The following is a 23,878-nucleotide window of genomic DNA, read 5'->3' as shown; positions in this document are numbered from 1 at the left end:
TCCCATAGGGCTAAATAGATGAACCCAAAAGACCAGAGATAAAGGATATGCTTTAAGTATACCCTATGAGTTTATACAGGCTTCGTCCACCTCACCCCTTTCCCTGCATTTATCCCTGAGAAATTATTTGTGCAGTTTGATCCTATCCATATTGGAAACGGGTTGCGCGTGTTCGGGATCCAGCGTCTGAGGCCTCGCTTTCCCAAACCGTTCTGCGCTTTGGTGATCCTTAAAAGAAACAGCCTTTCTGAGTCGTCTTCCAAAGGCAAGGAGAGCCAGGGCTCTATTTAGCCAGTCCCTTAAAAACCCGTAGAGGTGACGTTTTTAATCCAAACATTTAACGGAAACGAAGGGAATTTTAACTGGGCTTTTAAAGCACTGCCGGATAACAACTAATGAACAGCGCAACCTTTGACATGTCCCATTGACACGCATAGCCCAGACAAGTGTATATAATAGGTTGGCAGCAAAATAAGCCTATGCGTGTTTACTCGGAAGTAAGTCCCACTGGGTTCTATTGGCCTTGCCTTATTGGAAGGCAACAGAAGCATCCCGTGTAACCAGGCAGGTGTGTGTGTGTAGATAGAGATACACACACACACACGTGTGTGTGTGTGTGTATCTATCTATCTATCTATCTACACACACACACACACACATTACCTCTCTGCACATTTACACATTTTATTTGCTCATTTTCGGTGCTTATTTACTTAAAACGAAAAGGATTTGAGGGAGGGGCGCATTTTAAGAGAGAAGTTGTAATCCCTCCACCACCAGGCGAAAACTTGCGTGGTGGACCTTGGCTAAGGGAGCTCTTGAGAATCACGTTCTTTTGCTTCTGAAACTGAAATACTTTCAGGCTGCCGCCCGAAAACACACGAAGTGAGGGAACGATGTGCTCAGGATTGCGGGGTTAAATCTCTCTCCTAGGATCTGACCAACCCTCCAGTTGTATGTGTGCGTATTTTCTTCCCTTCCAGTTCTGAATCCGCCTCCTATCATCAGCTCGCAAGACCGACCTTTCTTCTTCTTCTTCTTCTTCTTCTTCTTCTTCTTCTTCTTCTTCTTCTTCTTCTTCTTCTTCTTCTTCTTCTTCTTCTTCTTCTTCTTCTTCTTCTTCTTCTTCTTCTTCTTCTTCTTCTTCTTCTTCGTGCAGTTTGCCCCACTTTCTGCCAACAGATAATTTAAAACTGATTCCTGTCTTCAAACCGGCACGAGAGCGCATTAAGGAGGCTTGGGTTGTACACAATTTCTACTCTGCTCTGTTACCTATTTCTAGAGGAGGCTAGTAAACCTCTGTCCTAAACTCAGTTCTTTGACAATAAATTGGTCCTATAGAAGAAATTCGTGGAAATATATTTCCAAATAATGTGCTCCAATTTGGGTCAGCAATCCTCAAACTGATCACTTGGAAGGAAACCCCGTTGACAACAGAAGTGGATACGGTTTATTTTTAAACGCCGGCCAATAAGTTAGGCTCTGACTCTGAGGCCATTACACGTTTTCACTCTTCCTTGAGTTTCCCACGGACGCTATTTGCGTTCGATGCCTCCAAGTTCACAGGCACAAGGGATCTGCCTCTTTGGAAGGGAGTTCGTCCGGCGGGGACCATGACCCCCCCCCCGAACCTTCCTGTCTCTCCGGTTGCAAGAAGCAAAGTGGTTTAACGTGAGCCTGGCGCGAGCAAAAATAGGAGGGGAGTGCTTTTTCCCCAGGACTGTCGAAGAGCTGCCCCACCACTCCGAGCCGTCGGGGTCCTTTCCTTCTCATCTCCCTGGTATCCCGGAGCGGAGCGATCAATCCAGCCGCCTCTTGGCGCGTCCCCTACTTCGGAGCGCGGAGGTCAGAAACTGGACGCGGCGCGCGCAAAGGTAAAAAGGGGTGTGTCCGACAAGCGGTGACGTCACTGCGCCGCCCAGCCAGTGAGAGGCCGGCCTTTCGGAGCCCCGTTCCAATAGGAAGCGAGCTGGCTCTGTGAGTGGCATTAAGGCCGGGCTAGAAGAAAGCAGGGCTGAGAAATGAAGTTGTGCTAAAAAGCCCTTTTGGCTATCCAGAAGTTTATTAGGCGTTTCTCAGCCGGAAATTAAAGGATCTTCATTAATAGCCCCTCTTCATCCCAGATTAGAGCCCAGGGCGAACCTGGGAGAAACCGAAGCGAGATGGGACGGAGGAAAACTTCGTCGCCAGCGGCGGGGGAAGCTAACTTCTTCTCCACCTTGGGAGGATCTTCCTGAGTTTCAGTCAAGCGCCGGCCGATATTGCCACCTTGGGCGCGGGGACAGAAGGTAAGTGGCCGAAGGGCAGGCGAGAGGGCGGAGGGGTGGCGAGGGCCCCGAGGCTGTTTTGGGGAGCGGGGAGGTGCGATCCCTTCAGACTTGGCCAAACGTCACCCGGACTTCCCCCCCCCCTTATGTGGCGCTCAGATAAAGTTTATCTGATGCTCTCCCTTGCTGCGAAAGTCTCTTTTGGGGGAAAGCGGGCGGGGGAGCTCCCTTCGAAGGTGCTCTGCGTAGCATTGCTAGAGAATGATTTTGGAAGGAGCGTTTGCAAGGGATCAGCTGCGGAGGGTTCTCCAAGGGCAGAGCGACAGAGGTCTCTGTTTGATCCTACCACCACCCCTTCTCCATATTGAGATACAAATAGAGGGAGGGAGGGAGAGGAGGGACTAGCTGATTTCATTATCCACGGATGCTGCTATCCTCAAAAGTGTTTAAGTCAGAGTGTCGGCTTTCATAGCTGAACTGTTTCAAATGGGTTTCAAACCAGACCGAACACTACCTTAAGCGAAGGAATCCGGCCTGACTCGTTTCTGGATCTGAAGCACCGTTTGCATTGCAGGGGTTGGACTAGATGACCCTCGCTGTCCCTTCCAACTCTACAATTCTCACGATTTTAACTCTGTTTCTTTCTGGCTGCATCATTGATTATATTTTTCTCCTAAGAACTGGTTGCTAGGAGGAAACGGGAGTATGCCACCATAGTAATAATTAATAATATTAGCAACAAGGGGGCCAAATTATTTGGGGAAATCTGCGCGAGTCCTGTTAAAATGAACAGAATCTGAGAAACACTGGTATCAACAGGGTGTGATGAGAACATCTGCATGGGACTGGGCCCTAAATAAGAATGGTGGTGATTACTTTTTGTTTTTACTTGGTTAAAGACACTGCATCTGTGTGTGATGTATTGTTTAATGGAGTTACGCAGAGCCGAAGCGTCCCCCCTGGTTTCGATTATTTGGAGGAATGGGCACCACTTGAAGCAGTGCCGCTTCCAAGGGAGGCCATCTGATCCCTCCTCCTCCTCCCATTCCCAATGCTGAAAGCGACACTCTCACTGGCCCCAGCTGCACTCCTCTGAAGCAAGTCCCGCTGGGCTTGACGGGGCTTACACCCAAGGAAGTGTGCGCAGGATTGCGCAGGATTGCAATCCTACAGGTGCCTGACTCCAAAAGCAAGCCTCCGCTGAGTTCAGTGGGACTCGCTGCCAGGGAAGGATGCCCAGGTGGATGTCAGCCTCATTTCCTCCGGGGAAAGTCTTTAATTACTTACACACCGCAGAATGCTTCCAAGGTGTGATGTTTTCCCTTGAGAATTAAACCCTTCGACCTCCCCGTCTCACTCCCCTGCCGTTGTTGTCTTCACAGTAGCCTGAAGGATCGGTCCCTGAGTCTGCAGATTCTCGGCCACTTTTTTTCCGCAAAGAGAGAGGAAGAGCTAAAGAGGCCTGGAGATTCTCAAACGTCTGAAGAGACGCTATCATGTCTCTTTTGCCCGGAATTACATTTTCAGCCACGACAGGAAGAAAGCCTCAAGGACCCCCTGACTGGATTGCTGAGCTCTGAAGCCATCTTGCCACACTCCTCTCTGCCAGTTGCTTTTGGATTCCCAGAGCTGGATTCGCAACTTTTACAGCCCATTGATAATCAGCTCCTAATAATAATAATAATAATAATAATAATAATAATAATAATAATAATAATAATAATAATAATTGATGGTCTTACACCTATCACCGTCCCGCACCCTGAAGCTTAAGCATTCGCGCGCCCGCATTTTAAAATGACTTTGTGATTTCAAAACAAAGCAACAAACAAATTTCACGATGCTTTGCTGGAACTGACCGATAGACAATTTGGTCTATTTTTTTGGATGCATCTGTGGAGCTTACACTGTCAGAAAGAAGGGGGAAGAAACCACCATGAAAGAGAAGTCCAAAAATGCGGCCCGGACTAGGCGGGAGAAAGAAAACAGCGAGTTTTACGAACTGGCCAAACTGCTGCCTTTGCCTTCCGCCATCACCTCGCAGCTGGATAAAGCCTCCATCATCAGGCTCACCACCAGCTACCTGAAGATGCGGGTGGTTTTCCCCGAAGGTAGGTGCCCACTGTCGCGGGATTCAGCTACCCACCCCTATTTCCTAATCCGCGGGGGGGGAGGTCCTTGTTAGCCCAGGAGGTCCTCAGAGCTGGCCTCTTCCTCCTCTCATCTGGTCCAGACTAGGAAAGCCGTCGAGGAGTCGTCGCCTTGTGGCCCTGTTCCTCTGGCCTGTGTAGTTTTCGCACGAGACGGCTCTCTGGAGCGGTTCCCCACTTTCTTTCAAAAATAAATCTTCCCCTTCTCTCGCTCCCCCTCTCTCCCTCCCTGCCCATAAACACTTTCCCCTTTGGTACATAGGATGTGTTTGGCTGGGAACCGCCGGCACCTTTGTCAACACGTCGAGGCTCAGAGCTCAGCTGCTTGTTCCAGTAAAACAAACAATGCATTTTCTCTCTCCGCCCCGCGTCTCCCTCCCGGCGAAGCCACGTGCGTTGCTCAAAAGGGCAATTCTCTCATATTTATTATAGTTAAATTGGGCAGGAGGGAGGAGAAGGTGGGGAAAATGAATTAATACGAAGCTAAATATTTGCATGGATGGATCGACAGCACGCAGCCCCTGGGCTTCTGTGCCGAGCAAAAAAATGGGAGGCAGCCGCGGACAGATGCGTCGCGGGGGGGGGGAAGGTGCGGGGGCGGAGGAAGAAACCGACGAATTTAAATGCCTCTTTTGCATATGCATGAACGTGGCACATCTGGAACTGATGTCGAGGGTCCAGTTTTTTGAGAAGGCATGAATCAAGGCCGTCGGTGTAGTCAGCGAAAAACAAAAACAGTCTTTCCTGGTGTTAAGTTATTCGTAAGAAGCAAGGCCGCGTTAACTGCACGTTCTGGGTGATCAGAATGGGGGGAGGAATACCTGGAGTGTTTTTCTGGAGTAGTGTAATTTAAAAGGGGGGGGAGACTAGGATCCCTTAATAATAAGGTATGGCAAACTTCAAACAGGGGGGCGGGGAACCCAAGAAAAGCCAGGGACATTGGCCTCGATCCTCTCTGGCAATGACTTTTAAGAGGAAATTCCCATTTTCTAGATGTTGGGGATTTTTTTTAAAAGATACTCTACGATCCTGTGTACTTTAAAAACGTCAGTAAGCCAAGGGCTTTTCTCCTGTGAAACCCGGGTCCCAAATATGTTGGGACTGAACTCCTACGTGCGGTAACTCGGGAGAGAATCGTAGGACTTCCTTGCGTCACTCCAAACTCTTATTTGGATTAAAGGCCCCTCGTGTTTTCTGTTGTCACCAAATGAGACTTCATTTCCCGTCTACATGGAATCGGGATATGAATATGATCCCGATTAATCTAAAATATATATTTGGCATTATAAGATCAGTGGCTATTTTTAAATGAGGAAAGGGGTTAGAAAAATTCACTAAGGATGATACCAGTATTTTGTAAAGATAAACAAGAACCAGGGGATATAGGGAAATGGGGGTGGAGAGGGCACTTTGCAGACGGAACTTCTCCCAGCGGAGTTAACGAAAACAAATCATTAGGATAGCTACCGGTATAGCCTTAAGAGCATATGTAGTTTTATTGGGAAAGAGAGGCGATCGCATCCACAGGATATTTCAGTTATGAAATCGAGGAGAACACAAGCGCAAGGTGTTTGTTTTTACAGAATGTCAGCTCCGACCAAATTTACTTGGAAATACTTTAAGTTGAAGTGGAATTTATTTCCCAGAAAGCCTACAATCCTAAGCATCATACTTGTTCAGAAAACGTTCCTTTGAAATCGAGGGGACTTCAAAATAACTGGGCTTGTGACCCAGCTGTGCGTTCTGCATATTTTTCAATATGCAGTTCAACTTATTAATATGTGCATCAGGCAGTTTTCGTAAAGCAGGATCCAAGTTTCATTCTTTTTAGCTTCCGCAGATTTCGAAAGCGGGGGAGTTAAACATATGCTCAGAGATCAGCAAAAGAAACCAGAGGGATTTAAATACGATTAACTTTGGCTGGATCGCACCCATACTTTGCAACATGTAACTTGCTGTTATTTATACAGGCATTTGATGAAAACAAGGCAGTCTGGGATGGGATGATTATTATTATTTTCCCTTTACTGTCCTGCACATACCAAGGCATCTCCAGATTCCCATTCTGCACATATATATTTTCGTTTGTTTGCAAGGAAGTTCCCTTGATTTCAAGGTGGGCATGATCCAGCCAGAGCCGGTAACTTCACCAGCATATACAACACGTGCCGCATTCCTTTATGCCGCGGTTGATGGGATTAAAGCGCGCTCAATTTCGGCTGGATAGTGCTCTGTGTTTGGGAAAGCAATCCAAGTTTTGTGTGTGTGTGTGTTGTACACTGAGCCGCTGCTCCCACATGTCTGTGTTTAGGAGAAGGGTGCTAATCACTCTTGGGGTGAGGGGGAGAAGCTGCAAAAGCGATAAGTCACCTTTTCATTCTGGCGCACAGTTTTTGGAGACCTTTTATCCGCCGCCCCCCTACCCTTCCTCATTTCCCCCTTTCGAAAAGGCGGCTCCTTTCGACTGTCCACGCGGAACTTGTGGAAGTATTGGGCTCGTGGGGGGCCCGTGGGGTTCCTCCAAAGATGATTAGCCACGATTTGCCCGCTTCCTCGGTCCCGGCGGGCTTCCTCCGGAGCGTGCTTTGCAGCAGCTCTGCACAATTACCGACGCCTCCCTCGCGGGCTTGTGTGATCAGAAGAAGCATATGGTGTTGCTTGTCGGCTGCGAGCAATCAGAGGAGGCAAAGAAGGGCTGATCCTCTGTCCCATCTTCCCCCTGGCTTGTAAGCCGGCGAATGTCTGGAAAGAGAAAGGAAAGGGGGAGGGGGAAGAGGAGAGAGAGAGAGCCACCAGGGAATTGAGGTGGCCAAGGGCAAAGCGAGCCAGATCCGCTGCTGCTGGGGTAATGGCCACAGCGTCTGCCACACTCGGAGGCCGCGAGTGTGGGGCTAGGAGTCTATCTCTGTTGTCTCTTTCTCTTTTGCTTCTTTTTCTTGTTTTCTATCTTAGGTAGCTATGATCTTCTTGTATTGTATGGGGAAATCTCAATAAAAATCTTACCGAAAGGTGTTCAGCTCCAGTTACGGATGGCTAAGGTTGGCCTGGATTTTGGCTCCGGTGCTTGCCCGAAGTGGGCTTCCCCCACATTTTTTTAATTTTTTTAATTATTAAGGTCGATCTTAAACGTGCTGGGCACCGCGCGACACCCAGGAGCTTCCAAGCCCATTGCAGTCACTAGACAGCAAACCTAAATCCAGCGATTAGGAAATAAATCCCACCTCAGGCAAGGGGAATTTAACTTCTTCCTGAACACGCACCCGCTCCTCTCTCCCTATTTCTCTCTCTCCCCACCCCCACCTCAACCATCCTCTTTATATGGGTGGGCTAAGGTAGGGAAGGGTTATGGGGAAGGCGTCTTATGTGATGGCTTGCGTTTTTGATAAAATCACTGCATATCTTAATTTTGGGGAAAGGGGCTCAGAGAGAATTAGCCTGCAAGAGCTAACTGGGCTGCGGACTCTGCTGAAAGTCTTCCTTCCTTCTTCCAAGCACGTTGGTAGGGATCGGGGCCTACAGGCCTGAGCCTAGCCGCCTAGATGAAGCCCCATCGATTTCAGTGGCGCCAAGCAGGGTCTCGGGCACAGCTGCCTTTCGGAATGGTTGTATTCCATGTGGAAGGAGTCCCAGGATCTGTCTGTGTGTGGTCCGGACTGAACATGTCCAGGATTGCCACTTGAAGGAAGGCGAGGAAGGAGAACAGCAGTGGGGTGAGGAAAGCGAGCGCTAGAAGCAGATGCAGAAACAAACCAGCGGTGTCCAAACCATTATTGTTACTAGGGCAAGGCAGGGATGGGGGAATCGGCGGCCCTTCAGATCCTAGATGACAACTCCCATCACCTCTGACTATTAGACATTGGGCTGATGGGAGCTGGAGTCTAGCAGCGGCTGGAGGGCCACGGGCTCACCGCCCCCCTCCCCCGTGCTATCAAGCCATCTCTTTCCGCTGAAGTACACGTGGCACCATCAGCAACCACCCATCAACTGTGCTGGGCCTCAGACCTAAAGCCGCCTGGCAAACTTAGCCCGGCTGAACACCATAGGACTAGTTTCCCCAGGTCTAAGGGCTCTCTCCCTCTCCCCCTCCCTCCCTCTCCCTCTCAAAGTACCGGTATGCCTTGGGATCGAAGCCTTAGCACATCAAAGGCCAGCAGGTTCACTTAAAAGCGGGGCTACCCCTGGTATCTGGATTTTGACTTGTTTTTATTGGCTGGTTCTTGAAGACAGGCAAATACATCGCCTCTCTTCCCAATTTTTCACAGGGCCTGAAATGCTCAACGGAATAGGGTGGGATTTACTTAGAATCCGGGTCTGGATTCTTTGTGTTGTGAGAATGGACGCACCGTGGCACGCAATCGCAGACAGTAGTAGGTGGTTTATTTATTTTTGCACCAATTCTCTTTTAGGGGGGTGGGGGTGGGGAATGGACGAACCTTGCGCTTTCTGCCTTTCCCTGAGCTCTCCGGATGTTGCGTTAAGGCAAGGAAGGGAAATGCCAGACCTCGTGAAACCTACCGCAGCTCTCCTTCCTAGTCCCCAGAGGTCTTAAGTGAATTCGTATTCACGCCGGTTTGGAGGACAAAGGTCAAATTCAGGACTCCGTTTCGCCTTCCTGTGTTTATGGACGAGCTCTGGCCTTGATCCTTTTACAAATAAATGGGAGAGGGGGGACATCCCTCCTCCTCTTCTCACCCCCTCCTCTCCCCTCCTCCAAGGACAAAAGCGCATTTAAAGGTGAGAAGCGCCGGCTAACTTCCTCCCCAGAAACAAGCAGTGACGGAGCGAGGGGGCCAAACCAGACAATGACGCCATGGCGGAGCCTTGCTAGGCTTTCTACGTCAGCGCCCAGTTCGGGGACCGTCTGTTAGGGAGCCAAATCAGGCCAAGTTGCTGAACGACAGAACCATTTTCGAAGGAACCCTGCTGCAAGGGTTGCATTATTCGCAGACTGAAATGCAGCATCAAGCCTGTCTTGCTTTCATGCCCCATCTTTTGTAGAGAGTTGGTGTTGCGATTGTTGTTTCCCCAAAGATTACTAAAGTTTGGTAAAATATTTTTACGAGAGAAACACATGCATGCATGCCACGCGTCTTTTCGTCTCTTTTGTCTAAAATATTTCCTAAGCAGCGTTTGCATTCAGATGCTTGAGGGCCACCAGTTATTACGTAGCTGTTGCTTTACACGTGTGCAAGATTAGATCGAAGGGACCGAGGTACTCCAGATAGGGAAGGGTTTACAAACCATAGCGGATAGATTTCTAGGAACGTTTTAATCCGATGCCCAAACCAGGGAGTGGCCTTCGTTGCTTTAAAGGTGGGGCAAGGAGGTGTCTTCAGAAGCAAGTCCCACTGAAGCCATGGAGGCTGTTCCTCAGTAAAGTTTTGGTAATTTAAATCGGATATTACCTATAGACCCAGTTACATTGGTTTGTGGAAAGCATGCAATAGCTGCCCAAGTACATAAAACGGCTATTTTGACTGGTGAGTCCGAGAGGCAGGTAGACAGAGAGGTCTGCGCAGGCAACCCCGAGAGGTCTGGGGAACGAATATTAGAGCTAACCTTGAAACACAAAGTGCGGGTTTTCGCCTGCTGGTTGGTTGCGATGGAAAGGTTCGTTGGTTGTCGGTATTTTTGTGTGTGCGCGCTTGATATTTCTCCCGCTTACTTTATTTTTTTTATGATCCAGTAGGAGTTATGATTAAAAATTGCAACTGAAACCGTGAAGCGTTTGATTCATTCCCCCCCCCTTCACCTGTCTTTCAAGACGAGAGAACTCAAGTACATGGGAAGCGATACTTGTACTCTGAGAAAGCTGTTTAGGTGTGCGGAATGGGCGGGTGTGGACTGGACGGAGCTGGATTGCACCGTTGTCTGAAGAAGGGGTGTCCCTTTTACAGAGGGCTACAAGAACTGGACCACTAGGAAGGAGAATAACGGTCCAAAAGTTCAGAGTTTTGCCCCCAAGTATTCATTTCTTCTCTAGAACAATCGTTTGTTGCTGGCGTTTTTAAAAAGAGTTGTAGTATGGTTAACGACAGCAAGAGTGAGATAGGCAATCCTTCCCGCAGGCCTTACATCGAAAAAGGGCTTGCTAACTTCGTTGCTGTACTTCTTTTGCGGCGTTTCAAAAGTAAAAGTGCAAGTTAAACAGCAGCAACGCGTGGAGGGAATTTCCGTGCGGTTCTCACGTCGATGATAATTATGAAAATGTTCATTGATTTCAACTCACCCAGTGTTCTCCTATTTTTCCGATTGCTTGAAATGAGATATATATGTGGGGTTGTTTGTTTGTGTGCGCGCGCATTTTGCGTGCGTGGGTGTATCTGTGTGTACGTTATGCACTTCGTGACCAGAAACACACCAAAACACCCTCCTACCGAAATCATCCCATCTCCATTGGGGTGGGTGGGCGGGCTGGTGGATTAAACAGGCACTTGACGTGATTTTTTGATAGTAAAAATAAAGAAATGCGGGGATTTTGAAAACATATATATTTAGAAGTGCTGTTACTCCATCACTAGTTGGATTCTGGACGCTGCGATGAGGCCGCAATCCTATATCCACTTACCAAGCAGTAAGTCCCATTAAACTGAATGGGACATGCGTTTTGAACAGGCACCGGCAGCTTCGTATCGCTTAGCGTAGGGTTACTCAAAATCGCTTAGCAGTGCAGCTCGACAGTTCTACACTCTATAATTTTGCAGCTACTATTTTGTTAAATAAATAAATGCGTTTAGCGTTTCAGTATTGAAATCCATGGCCTTGTTTTAGTTGGGAGGCGGTATTTTTTTTAAAAAAACAACAACAAAGGGGAGAAAAGGAAGAAAAAACAACAACCTCCTTTCCCACGTGGATCGGTGATTTAATGCTGTTTTTCTTGCTGCTGAGGGAAATGATTGAGCATTGGGTTTCAGTGTTTATTTTCTTACAGACGTTTTTCTCATTTAAAAGCCTTTAAGCTGCCTCCCTTTGTTTGATTCCAGTTTTGATGTGGACTTGAAATGTGAAGTGCAGAACGAAAGCCCCGGCATAACTGCTCCAAAAGCAGATTTATGGCTGAGAAAAGCAGAGGTCAGGCTGATTGGCAAAAAACTGTAATTTCTTCGCAGAAAGCCGCATCGATCGCCAGAATAAAATAATGGTGGTGGTGGTGGTGGTGGTAATTTTATTAATTAATAAACTGTTTGCAGATATTTTCATCAGTCATTAGGTTAGGTGGTGAAATAATTCATCCTCACCCCCTTCCCCAAGGATTTCAGGACGAAATGTTAATTTTTCCTTCCTCTGTTGTTATGGTTAGCATGGAAAACGGAATCGTTTTATGGGTCTGATTAACAGAGCAATTCTATAGAATTTAATGAGACTTTTCCCCAGGTAAGTGAGCATATGATTCATCCTTAATCGGGTTGTCTATTTTCCTGGTAAAATACGATTCTGCTTGCCAAGGCTGAATGAATCCATATCTGTTCTGCTCCCTAACGATTTTCTTTTTTAAAAACCTAATGGCAGTGGGGTTTGTGTGTATAAAACATTTTACAGATATACCGTTTATTGATATTATTTAAATCACAGCATATTGAGCCACCGGATTTCACTTATTATTAAAGACAAACAGCACTTTGATTCTGCGTACATTTTTATCTGCATGTAAAACAGAACTGATTTGTGCTTTGTAACGGGCAGGGTCGTAAATTTTGTAGAGGTCGCTAGCAACTGATGGTTCTGTAAGGCCGAATATGAGCCGATCCAGCGTAAAGTTAACGCCCCGCAGCCCAGCTAGGAACAAATATCGTGGACTGGATACCTAAATAGGGCAGAACCCGGGTCCGTTGACGCGAAAAGTCAGCCTCCTCGGTGTGGGGCTTTGGGTTTTGTTCTCAGTGATCAGAGCAACCCCCCCCTCTCACACAATCCTAAATAAATACACGGAAACGAGGAAATTTGAGGTCCCTTGGAACAATCGCTTAAAAGGACTGGCAGTCCAAGCCCGCTTTCCTCTGATTGTGTGCGTGTCATTTACAGCCCAGTCCTATACACGTCTACTCAGCAGTAAATCCCAATGAGACTTACTCTCTGCCCGGCTAAATGTGTATAGGATTGCGGCATTCCTCAATAATCCCATTTTCCCCAATAATCCAGCCGGTGGTGTCGGAGGCATGCCCGATTTTGTCGAGGTTGCTCCAGCCCCTAGGATTCGAATACTCGAATTTATGTGTTTCAATACAACCCATTTCGAAGTCAAGCGCTTCGCTTTCTTGTCTTCTTTGTGGGGAGGGGAGGGGAGGACACTGGATAATATCGTTGGGTAGAATTAGTAGCTATTAATCCTCGAAGCCGTAAAATAAGCGAGAAAGTGGTGAAGTGATGGGGGGGGGGGTTAAAAGGTGCTCATTTTCTAAGCTGCAGGCTGAAATGGCCGCCTGATGACCAGGGTCTCCTCGACAAACCGAGAGGCTGAAGGGTCGCCACGTGGTGAGGGAAATGGGTTGGGTCAAAGACTGCGCATGCCTCTGCCAAGCCTGGGATGTGGCAAACTCCACTCAGTCCTTCCTCGTCTGGAGCCTTCAGGGAGATGGAGCCGAGTCTGAGTAAGCAGATGCGCCACAGTTGTCCTCCCTACTCTCCTCTAAATCCAGAGCGGAGGAGATACAGATTAATATGTGTGGTGTTTTTTTAATGTGAGCATTAATAAGCAAAATAGTCAATCAGTAAACTTCCGAGATGCTCAGAAAGAATGCATTCTCCAAAGACCTCTGCCTCACGTGGGACCTTGGCGGTACCTTGGCTCCATAGGAAGAGTAATCTGATCTATATAGACAGTCTTAGACGCGAATTTAGCTGGGTTTAAGTCTCACGGAACTGAACTCAAAGTGACTTATTTCTGAGCAGGCATGTATAGGACTGCACAATTTAAACGCAAACTTGTTTGTTTCAGGGCAGACTTGCTGGGCGGGGTGGGGATGATCGTGATAAAAACAACCACCCTCCTGGACTTGGACCAGGTTTGCATTTGGTGAACGGTCTCCAAACGAGGGGCACACTCCTGTAAGAAATCTCGACAGTCAACCCGAGAGCGCTGACCTCGGAGAACAAGCGAGGGGAAAAAAATAAACACATTTCCCAGAGGCTGGGATTGAGAGAGATACAGTCGGCCAAATGTCTGTAAAACTGCCTGCCTGCTCCTTGGAGAAATCCAATGTGGTTCGTGGGGCTTTTAGCTTTAGGCCGCAGTTCTGACTGAAGTTGCTTTAGCTTGGGAGAAACTCAGTGGGACTTTATTTCCGAGTAGACCCGCGCGAGCTTGTTCCTGCTTTCTGTCTCTCGTGAACCCTGATCGATGGATTTGGAAGCGCTTTGGCAACCTGAACCAGAAAGTGCCGCGCATGCCAGCCGTGAATCTCCTGTTGCTGTCGAGAGTAAAAGCAGATCAGGCCATCTGGAAAGATGGCATTATTTAAGCACTTTTATTTAAGCACTCAGTAAGAAGGGAGAGAGGGAGGGAGATGGGGGAGAGGAGAGAGAGGGAAGAAAACCCTTTCGTAACTCCTTTCTCATCAACAACAAACCAATTACAGTTCAGGTCAAGGTGGGCTGCACGCGCTTTTCCCCGGTCTCCTGCGAGCCTGGTTTGTAGCACAAGGGCCGTGGCTCAACGGAAGAGCGGGCGCTTTGCACGCAGAAGGTCAAACCCCTGGCACCTTCCCCTAGAGCCGTGTTGAATGCTCAAGACGGTTGCTGGCAACAGACAATACAGTACTGAGCTGGGTTGACGAAGGCTCTGAATCTCTGTTGGAGGCAGCTTCAGGTGTTCTTATATAACAAGGCGCCCAGAGAAGAGACAGCCTTGGCTAGACTAGAGGTCGGACAGGGGGTTGTTTTTGAGGGACCAGGACAGACACGGAGAGTGGCTCTCAAGTATATGACTGTTGCTGGAGACTGGAAGGATAGAGTGATCAGGGCAGCGCGATCCGCAACCCATTGAGGTTCAGTCCGAGCCTCTTCAGAACGTGACAAGCTTTTCTTCTGTAGATTAGGAAAAACCCACGGCGGGCTGACTACCTGAGAAGGTATCGAGATGTCTACTGCAGCCACTTCCTTTGGTCCAGGGCTGCATTGTGTCCACATTCAAGAGCAGCGTGTTTGCTGAGCGAAACTCATTCTGATATACGTATAACGTTGGGTGCTAGTTGCACCTCATGAGTAGCTGTACCACTTCAGGCTGCTCACCTGATGGAATGCTCCCCTGTCTCTCTAAACCTTTTGCCCTCCTCCAGATGCTGAACTAGAACTCCCATCACCTCCGGCCTTTGGCCGTGCTTGTTGGGGCTGATGAGAATTGTAGTTCATCAACACCCTAGTGGGCCAAATATTCCCCACACCTGCTCTAAATAAAACACCGGTATATAGATAGAGATTGTGTCAGGGTGAACCATTCCTCTTAGCACTTAATTTTAGGAAATTTTATTATTATTATTGTGTGTTATTTATTTATGGCTTTGTTTGTTGAATTTATATTCCATCTTTTCCTCCAAGGAGCTGACGGCGGTGCAAATAATTCTCCCCTCTTCATTTTATCCTCACAACAACGGTATGGGTGGGGTAGGTCAGGCTGAGAGGCAGTGACTGCTTCAAGATTACCTCATGAGCTTCGTAGCCAACTGAGTATTTGAACCCAGGACTTCCAGATCCTGGACTTGGGCACAGGCCTTAGTGCAAACTCGGCCCAAGAGTGAAATAAGTCCAAAGGTGCAGTAGTTCTACCAAAGCAAGTTCCAAGTATTCTGCCTTAATTAGTTTTATGACAGCATTTTTTCAAAGAATATGTTTGTCGGATAATTTGTCCTTGAATTAACAAACGGAAGGTCTCATCCCTGCCTTCCTGCTTCCCACCGCACTTGTTTCATACTAAATGAACCCGGCCGCAGGATTCCCGGTCTTGCGTTCCTCATTGTTTATTTCAGATTGTAAACTCCGTGGAGGCAGGGACCTGTCCATTTTTATTTGTTGCTTATTGGTATGTAAAGAGCCCTGCACTGTAGCAATAGTAACAACTTTTTTTCAGGGCTGTGGGTCGAAATCATGCGTGATCTAGGAAAGTGCCGGATATGAAGGTTTGCAGTAAGCCAACGCTGCAATTTCCATGGGCAGCAAACTACTCTAAATAATAAAGATGGGTGGAAAGATCACTGCACAGTCGGTTGGTACGAAGGGAAATGAAGTTATTCCCCGCGGTCTAATAATAAATAAAGTTTGGATTCTGGCTAGATATAATGCAGAGGGTTGACACACAGGTAGTGTACCGTGAAGTCTTAGGGGACACGTAGCTCTTAGGCTCTCGGCTGAAATATATGAGGACTGTGGTACTGGCCTGCCTTGCGCTGTTGTTGTAAGAATGTGTACGGGACGCGCTTGGAATACATACAAAAACACTACAGTATTAGACATGTTAAGTATTTTTTGTTGTTTAGTCGTGTCCGACTCTTCGTGACCCCATGGACCATATCACGCCAGGCACTCCTGTCTTCCACTGCCTCCCGCAGTTTGGTCAAACTCATGTTCGTAGCTTCGAGAACACTGTCCAACCATCTTGTCCTCTGTCGTCCCCTTCTCCTAGTGCCCTCAATCTTTCCCAACATCAGGGTCTTTTCCAAGGATTCTTCTCTTCTCATGAGGTGGCCAAAGTATTGGAGCCTCAGCTTCACGATCTGTCCTTCCAGGGAGCACTCAGGGCTGATTTCCTTAAGAATGGATAGGTTTGATCTTCTTGCAGTCCAATGGGACTGGATATAGAAACAACCCAAAGTAGAAAATCACAGGTGAAAATCGGAATATTTTGGGGGGTTGGGGTCCTGAAAAAATAACGTTCAGAGCAATCCTTGACATGCTTACTCAGATATATAAGCCTCCCTGCGTCCAATGGGCCTTTCTTCCAGAAAAGCATGCATAGGATCGCAGCCTATCGGTGCTACTGTATGTTTACGAGGAAGTTAGTCTCCCTGAGGCCATTAGGACTTCCTCGCAGAGGGCGTGATCAAAGGGTTTCAGGTTATCTTTTGTCTGAGCTGGTTTGCGCTCCGCTCCGAATTAGAAAGAGCCGTTTGCGGAGCCAAACCCTTTGCTCCAGGTTTCCGAATGCGCTTAGCATGCGTCCGACCACCACCTCTTTTTCGAATGATCCACCTGGGAGCAGCGACAGATTGGAGCTTCTCCCTGTCCCCCTTCCCAGCATTTCTGAATGGAGCCACTAACCTACCTTTCCCAAGGTTCAGTGATACTTGCTTCCCCTTCTAACCAGTGGGTTAAGGACCCCGCCTAAACCAGTTCTTTAATCTGGCAGTGGGTGGCATTTGGAGTTTTGAATGCACCAGCAAAAGCTGGACTGACCACCGAGTCCCGTTTGGAGAAGCGCACTTAACCTTCAGATACAGGCTCAGAGAGACGCCGAATTGGGAAAGTAATAAAACTACATTTAGTAAAGGAAGTTTGATGGGAAAGGTGGTGGTGCACAAAGAGCCATGCTTTCTCTTTGTTCTCAGCGGGAGAGGCCTACAAAGATGTCTCCTCTCCCAAGCTGAGGATTAAGGAGGAGGAAATTAGGCCAGCAGCGCTAAAGAGTTTCCATCGAGCAGCTGAAGGAATGTCAGCACAGGTCGAAGGACAGTCTAGGATGCTTGCAGATTCTTCTGTCTATCTACTCTACTCTTTTCCATGCAAAGCCAACAACCTACAGTATAGGCAAGCTGTGTTGCATCTCAACACTTCCTGCAGTAGCTGGGCTTAACGGGGTTATGGGTGGGGTTTTAAGTTGCAGCTTTCTATATGTTATTACTTGGGAGCAGGCCTCAACTGAAATCTGTATAGCTAATTTCTGAGTTTCGGACTGCAGTCATTATGCCCACTTACCTGGGAGCAAGACCCATTTTGTCTACTTTGGGATGAATTGCCTTGGAATAAGAAGTGTGAAGGTGGCGGTGAAATGATGAGCCAATTCAAATTTCACCACAGCTGCTGGACTGGGTAGGTGGCCTTTTTAGGGCACTGGGTGCATAGCAAATAGAACAATCTGTTCTGGTTGACTACAAAAGGAAAGCAGATTTTGTGGTTGATTACTGAAATCCAGATCAGAATCCCTCAGGATAGGTGGGAAACTGTGGAACAGAGGCAGATAAAATCCAGATCACAATATTTGCTAACCTTAGCATTGTACACAGACAATTGGCTTGGTGTGGGGCAAGTAAGATTCTCCCAGATCCTAAGAAGAATTCCTCTGGTATGAATAAGACTAAAAGCTTGTTTTGCTTCTGTTGTTATTATATCCCTCCTGCTGTGGGGCAGGTTGTAGTAGGCAACACAAACCATTTCATAATAAAATAATAAAAATAAATAATGCTATCAGGTATTATTACTGGAAAATACTGCAGCGAGAAACACGGGCAATGCTGCTACTACAAGGACACTAACGTTGTGGCAGATTTTTTTAGTAATTTTTAGTAGTAGTACAGCAATGGTCTACAGCTTCCCCTACACCTGCATAGGTGTTTTCCCAGCTTTTAATGTTACTATCACTATTGTAGCGGTTTCCTCATAGATTTACCTGCTGCGTGGAACTGCATTCTTGAAGTTGTAAACACAGGAGAAAATGTTTTCTGGGTGTTAGTGATTCATTATAATAGAAGTAAATGTAATAATAAAGGGAAGCCTTTTATATTCAGTTTGTGACTTTTATAATAGACATGTGGTTATTTTTGTTTGCTAAAACGAAAATGATACAGACATTGGAAAAAAATAACAATAATCTTACATGGGTTTTTATTTGTTGTTGTTGTTTTTATAAAAAAACGGGTTTAAGTTCCTGTTAAACGAACTCTTTCCCATTATTTATTTGTAACTAGTGGAATCCCGCTGGGTGAGGGAGGAGAGGCGAGTCAAAACACTTGGCCTTGATTAGAGATGTCCTCTCTTCTCTCTCTCTCTCCCTTGGCTGGGCCTGGCTTTCCCTAGGACTGTGTTTGGTCTTCCACTTTCATACTGTAAGCACACGAATCCGAGTGAGGAATCTTAGATCGGGTGGGTTGGCGGGGGCGGGGGGAAAGAGAGAAACCCAGTCGGACTAGAAGAGATCCATTCTCCAGAGGCCCCTTTTAGTTCTGCACAGCTTGCCTGCAGCGCACACCTTGTCTGCTTTGAAAAGATTTTCTCTTGTGTTTTTATTCTCGTCAGAGGCTGCTTCCAAGTTTAGTTTCTTTGCCTTCGGTGCAACAGCTCGAGCAGTAGGCAGGTTGCAAGAAACCCGAGTTCTGAATATTAATGGCCGCGCGCCGGTGAGCGACTTGGGAAGAGGAGAGAGAGAAGGGAATGAGAAAGCGAGACTTTCTTAGTTTGCGTTGCACAAACCAGCACAATGGTGTGTGCTTTATCGAATCGGTTTCTGTCGGTTAGCTTCACCCGGACCAAACGCAAAAAAGAAGGCGGCGACGCATCTCCACGCAAGCCCTCCCTAGTAGCCCCCACTTTTAAGCAAGATTGTGCCACTGGAAGTGGAGAGCGCCTAGGATAGCAGCTCAGAGGCATTGTTAATCCGAATCGAAATTCAGTCTCGAGGGTTCAGAGATCAGAAGACGACCCTCGGGCCAGAGAAGTGCTTCAAAAAACGCCATCCTCCTGCCCCACTCAGCGCGGCTCTCCCCCAAGCGCGATCGATGCTCGTCGTCCGGCTAGCGATGCCGGCAGCTGTCTGGTCGCCTCTGGAGGGGGCAGGAGGGGTGGCTGCTCGCCGTCCTCCCGCCTGCCTAGTCAACGGTGCCTGTGGGATTAGGTCAATTGGTGTGGATCTCCTCCGCCTCATTTGGTTACTAATTGGTTTCTTGTTTTAGAAATCGAAATCTCATTTCCAGAAATCACAAAGCCTCGGTAGGCAGGCCATGAAGGTAATCCGGGGGTGGGATGATGGGAAAGATGCGGGCGAGCGGGGGGTGGGGGGGGGGAGAGGAGTCTGCCTTCACACAGAAACGCGAGGAAAGCAGCAGTGGAACTTTGTCCGGCTTTTCAAGCGAAATGAGAGCTCGTTAGAGCCAATAGATACATCCCACCCACTTCCTAAGGCTACTTATGTAAATATGATAAATCAGGCTTGGCGAAGCGCGGAACGGAGATTCCCCCCCCCTTTTTTTTTACCTAGGAAGGTTAATGTAGCGTAGCTTGGAAATCTTCCAAAATAGATTGTGTTTTCTCTTTTTATCTTCCACCACTTTAGCCGGGAAAATCCCCCCTTCAGATTCCAAGCTCCTTCTTCATCTCTTCCAATTCTCGCTCCTCCTCCTCCTTCCTCTGCTTCAGCGAGGCTCTCCAAATTGCAAGAAGAAACCTTTACATCTCCTGACCAACCTAATCCCAAAGGCAAAGAGAGAGAGGGAGAGGACCTGGGTTTCTCACTTTTTAAAAAGAAGAAGAAAATGCAATCAGACTACAGTATTTGAAGGGGTGGGGATTGGCTGCGGTAGGTCAAGTGCACCCCAAGCAACTTTACTCAACCTTAAAATCGGGGAGCGGGCGGGGCGGAAGGTACTTTAAAAATAAAAGACTATAATGTATGTCCCTATCTGAGGCTGCAGTTTTCCAGTACCCTCTTTTAACTCAGCGTGTCTTAAAGCGCAATAAATGCAAGCGGAAGCCTTAGTTGAAACGTTTCGAATTAAGTAGAAGCTTGATTCCAAAGGAACTGTCATTACGATAAATATTTTAGGATCCGTGGGTTAAAATGTTGTTCATTTCAGAGGAAGAGATGGGTGCAGGGCAGGGGGGAAACTAAACTGACAAGGGCTTGCTTCTGAGTAGTCGCGATTAGGATTGCGCTGCAATTTCCGGGTGAACATCTCCGGCCACAAGATTGCGATCCAAACGCATTTAGGGGGGAAAGCCTATCCCCTCTCTCCTTGGCCTCTGTCTCCTTTGATTCTGCGGGATTCACTTCTGGGTAGACGCTCGTAGGATCCCGATGTTCCTGTAGCGCTAAATGCTATTGAATCAATGGGGCGTTTTAGACCGGAGCAACTAGGGGAGATCAGTCAGTTTGAGATGTCAGTGTTACTCAGCTTGAGTCGCAGTGCAAGTCTATCACCATCACCATCACCACCCGTCAGTTAAATTTGTTGGTCACCTCTTTACCAAGGTAACTCAAAGTGACTTACAATGCTAAGTCTCCTTGAGCTCAGTGGGGCTTCTTCTCTCAATAAGCGGATAAGACAGCAGCCTCGACGCCCTCCACCTCCCCGGCTTGTGGGTTGAAAAAACTGAAAGTCGCCCACCCACCACCGCGGCGAGGTTTTAAGGAATCCCAGAGACCAAAGGATTGGAGAATGGTCAGCTGGCGGTCAGTCATTCATGGGAAAGGATGGAGACATCTGGCCAGTAGAAGGCTTTCGCTCCCTGCCCCCCTCCTAAATCTCACGTGGCTTAGTTTGGAAGAGAAGTGCTCGGAAGGGCGAGCAAAGCGCTTGTTTAGAAAATATTAACTCGGCTCGGCTGGAGGGAGGAGTTCACCCGGAACAGGAGCAAAAGCGCTGCAGAGCAGGGCGGGGAGGGGGGAGAGAACAGAAGAGAGGATTCTGCCCAAAAGTTAACCTGTAATGCAGGCAGGCTATTCATTAACCTGCCGGGGCAGGATCTGCTGCTCCACTTTTAGTAGCCTAAGAGAAATAGGAGGGCCCCCCTCTCTTCCCCCCGCTTTTGCATTCGGATTAATCAGCAACTGGGAAAAGCACAGAGATTGGAATGGGAACGTCCGGATCGCCCAGAGAGGGTCTCGTGAGTCGACAAGTGTGTCTGTGTGTATGCCCACAGACAGCGTTACTCTCGTTGCTTGTTTAAATAAAAAAACCTCCTTAATACGTTTCTGCAGATCTGCACATCCAGGCAACTCCCCCCACCCCACCCAAAAAACACGTCCTTATGTCTTTCTTCTTAATTCCGCTAATAAACACATCGAAACGAAAGGAACCCGTGAATATCTCCTTCAGACAGTGACGCGCCCAAGCGGAATCTGAGACCTTCCCGCTTCCCTCGGTCAGTCAGGCTTCGGTACAGTGCTTTCAGTTTCCCGAAGAAGAGAAAAGAACCCTACAGGAGTTGGTTGTTGTTGTTGCTTTTTTAAAAACCAGACGATCCAATACTCATTTAAGCCGGCAGCTACGTCTATCTGAATGTTGCTGGATAGCCACGCCCTTTCGCTTAATCGTAGCGCTGAGCGAGCGCATAAACATCATTGAAAGTCAAACCTCGACGCACAAGACTTCTGCCTTGTTTTAACCAACCAACAACTTAAGCACACAGGGGACATGAGCCACAGGGGACTCCCTTCTAAAGGAAGCAAACACGCACGGATTTGGACTTCCAGGCTGAAACCCTCAGGAGCGACCTGAGCCTCCACTGAATCCAAATGCGCATCAATCTAGTCATTCTAGGAGCCCCGGAATTCAGGAAGCTTCCTTGAGCCACGCCGAACTTTACTTTCGAGCAAGGATCAGCTTGGAGCCTTCTCTGACAGCCACTTCCGTCGTCGCCCCCACTCCCCCAAGTCTGATTCCCATCCCACGTGTAGGCGGCCAGGTGGGATTTAGGAAGGGGTGTTCTCTGAAATCCACTGGGATCTCGTCCTCCCAATATTTGGTGTTGCCTGGCAAAGCGTGTGTGTGTGGGGCACCCAGCTTCTAGACATTTAAGAGTTGTGCAGAAGACAAGAGCGGAGGGCTTGGTAAATCACGCATCTGCTAGCCTTTCCGCTTCTGAGCCACTACGAAAGGTTCAGGCGTTCTGCCTTCTTGCGCGAGATCCCCAGACATTAGGCGTGTCCCAACAGACATGAAGTCGGGAGAGAGAAGAGCTGGACACGTTCCTTGTTACAGAATTCAAGAAGACCTGCCCAAGTCAGGCGCAGAGGGTCTGATTCCTCTGTGCCCGTTCACTGTTAGAGGAATCGGAGGACGCAATTAGCATGCAGAAAGTTCGGTTAGGTCGTTTTAGACTCTGGAATTAATGCCCCCCTTTAAAGATTTACTTCATAATGGATCCAGCTTTGCTCATATCAAATGCGGTGAGCCAACCCGGCTCAGTTTTGGGAGTCCTCCTGCTCATCTCGCTCTGTGGGGCCCCCGGACTTCCGCCGGAAAGTCTGATGAAGATCCCGGGTTCACTGTCTGGAAGCTGTTTTGTTTTATTTATCGGTACCATTTCTTCCCTGCCAGTCACCTGAAAGTCCCAGGGCTGGGTACAGCAATAGAAAATGCAATGTTAAAACCAAATAAAACCATATGATAGCCATGTTCAAATATATAAAAGGATGTCATAAAGAGGAGGGTGAAAGGTTGTTTTCTGCTGCTCCAGAGAAGCGGACACGGAGCAATGGATTCAAACTACAAGAAAGAAGATTCCACCTAAACATTAGGAAGAACTTCCTGACAGTAAGAGCTGTTGGACAGTGGAATTTGCTGCCAAGGAGTGTGGTGGAGTCTCCTCCTTTGGAGGTCTTTAAGCAGAGGCTTGACAGCCATATGTCAAGAATGCTTTGATGGTGTTTCCTGCTTGGCAGGGGGTTGGACTGGATGGCCCTTGTGGTCTCTTCCAACTCTATGATTCTATGATTCATCACAATACTATAATAGAACGGTTCCAAAAGGAACCGCTGGAAACACTGCTGTCAAGATTTAGGCAGTCGATGCCAGTCCTTATGCACCATATAGAGCTGGGAAGACCTATGCTAGAAACAGAGGTGTCAACCTGAATAAAATATTGGGGGGAGGGGCAGGTAAGCCCCGCCCCACGTAATCACAAGACGCGGCACACGCACACTATGTGAATGGCACTGCCCATCAACTTCATAGCTGCCAAGTTTTCCCTTTTCTCGCGAGGAAGCCTATTCAGCATAAGGGAAAATCCCTTAAAATAAGGGATAACTTGGCAGCTATGCAACTTGCGGGGGGAGCCTGCCGGCTCAAATATTTTATTTTTTTGGGGGGGCGAAGGGACCTCACTCCCTAGGATCTGGCTCCTATGGCTAGAAGTTTCATGTCATGGTTGCTATTAGAAGAGGCAGTCTATATATGCTACAGGTGAACTCCTGCGAGGACTCGCCTGTCCTGTTCCATTTGGCGAGTCCAAGGCTAGGCCGGCGAAGAGGCCGAGTGGATTCCGGGAAAATCTGAACGGGGTGGCTCCAGGTCCACTTTCCCCTTCTTTGGCACCGTCCTCGGTCTTTTTGGCAAAGTGAAATACGACTTCGATTGCCCCCGGGCTTAGCTTTGTATCATCGCTGGGCTCTAGGGACTTCGGCTGTATCCCACTTACTTGGGAGTCAATTCCATTGAATTCGATTGGGCTTGCTTTTGAGTAAACATGCCCAGGGCTGATGCACTGTCAGAGGTGGGATACCGTGAGAGAGAGGGGGGGTGCGGGAAGCAAAAAGAATCT

At 48.0% G+C, this 23,878-nt stretch overlaps 1 protein-coding gene across 1 annotated transcript in view; it reads left to right on the top strand.

Moving 5' to 3' along the window:
- The first annotated feature begins 2,014 nt into the window (after nt 1–2,014).
- The window catches only part of SIM1 (SIM bHLH transcription factor 1), a 56,709-nt gene continuing 34,845 nt past the window's right edge, over nt 2,015–23,878 (top strand). Inside the window, exons 1-3 of the mRNA XM_088665991.1 lie at nt 2,015–2,288; nt 3,650–4,378; nt 4,680–4,808. Of these exons, the coding sequence (XP_088522117.1) occupies nt 4,204–4,378; nt 4,680–4,808 (304 nt within the window). The 5' untranslated portion in view covers nt 2,015–2,288; nt 3,650–4,203. The remainder of the gene's footprint in view (nt 2,289–3,649; nt 4,379–4,679; nt 4,809–23,878) is intronic.

This window comes from Zootoca vivipara, chromosome 3, assembly GCF_965207765.1.
Source record: "Zootoca vivipara chromosome 3, rZooViv2.hap1.1, whole genome shotgun sequence".
NCBI classification, from domain to species: domain Eukaryota; kingdom Metazoa; phylum Chordata; class Lepidosauria; order Squamata; family Lacertidae; genus Zootoca; species Zootoca vivipara.
The sequence above is the reverse complement of the archived record's forward strand: the minus strand, read 5'-3'. Positions and strand labels throughout refer to the sequence as shown.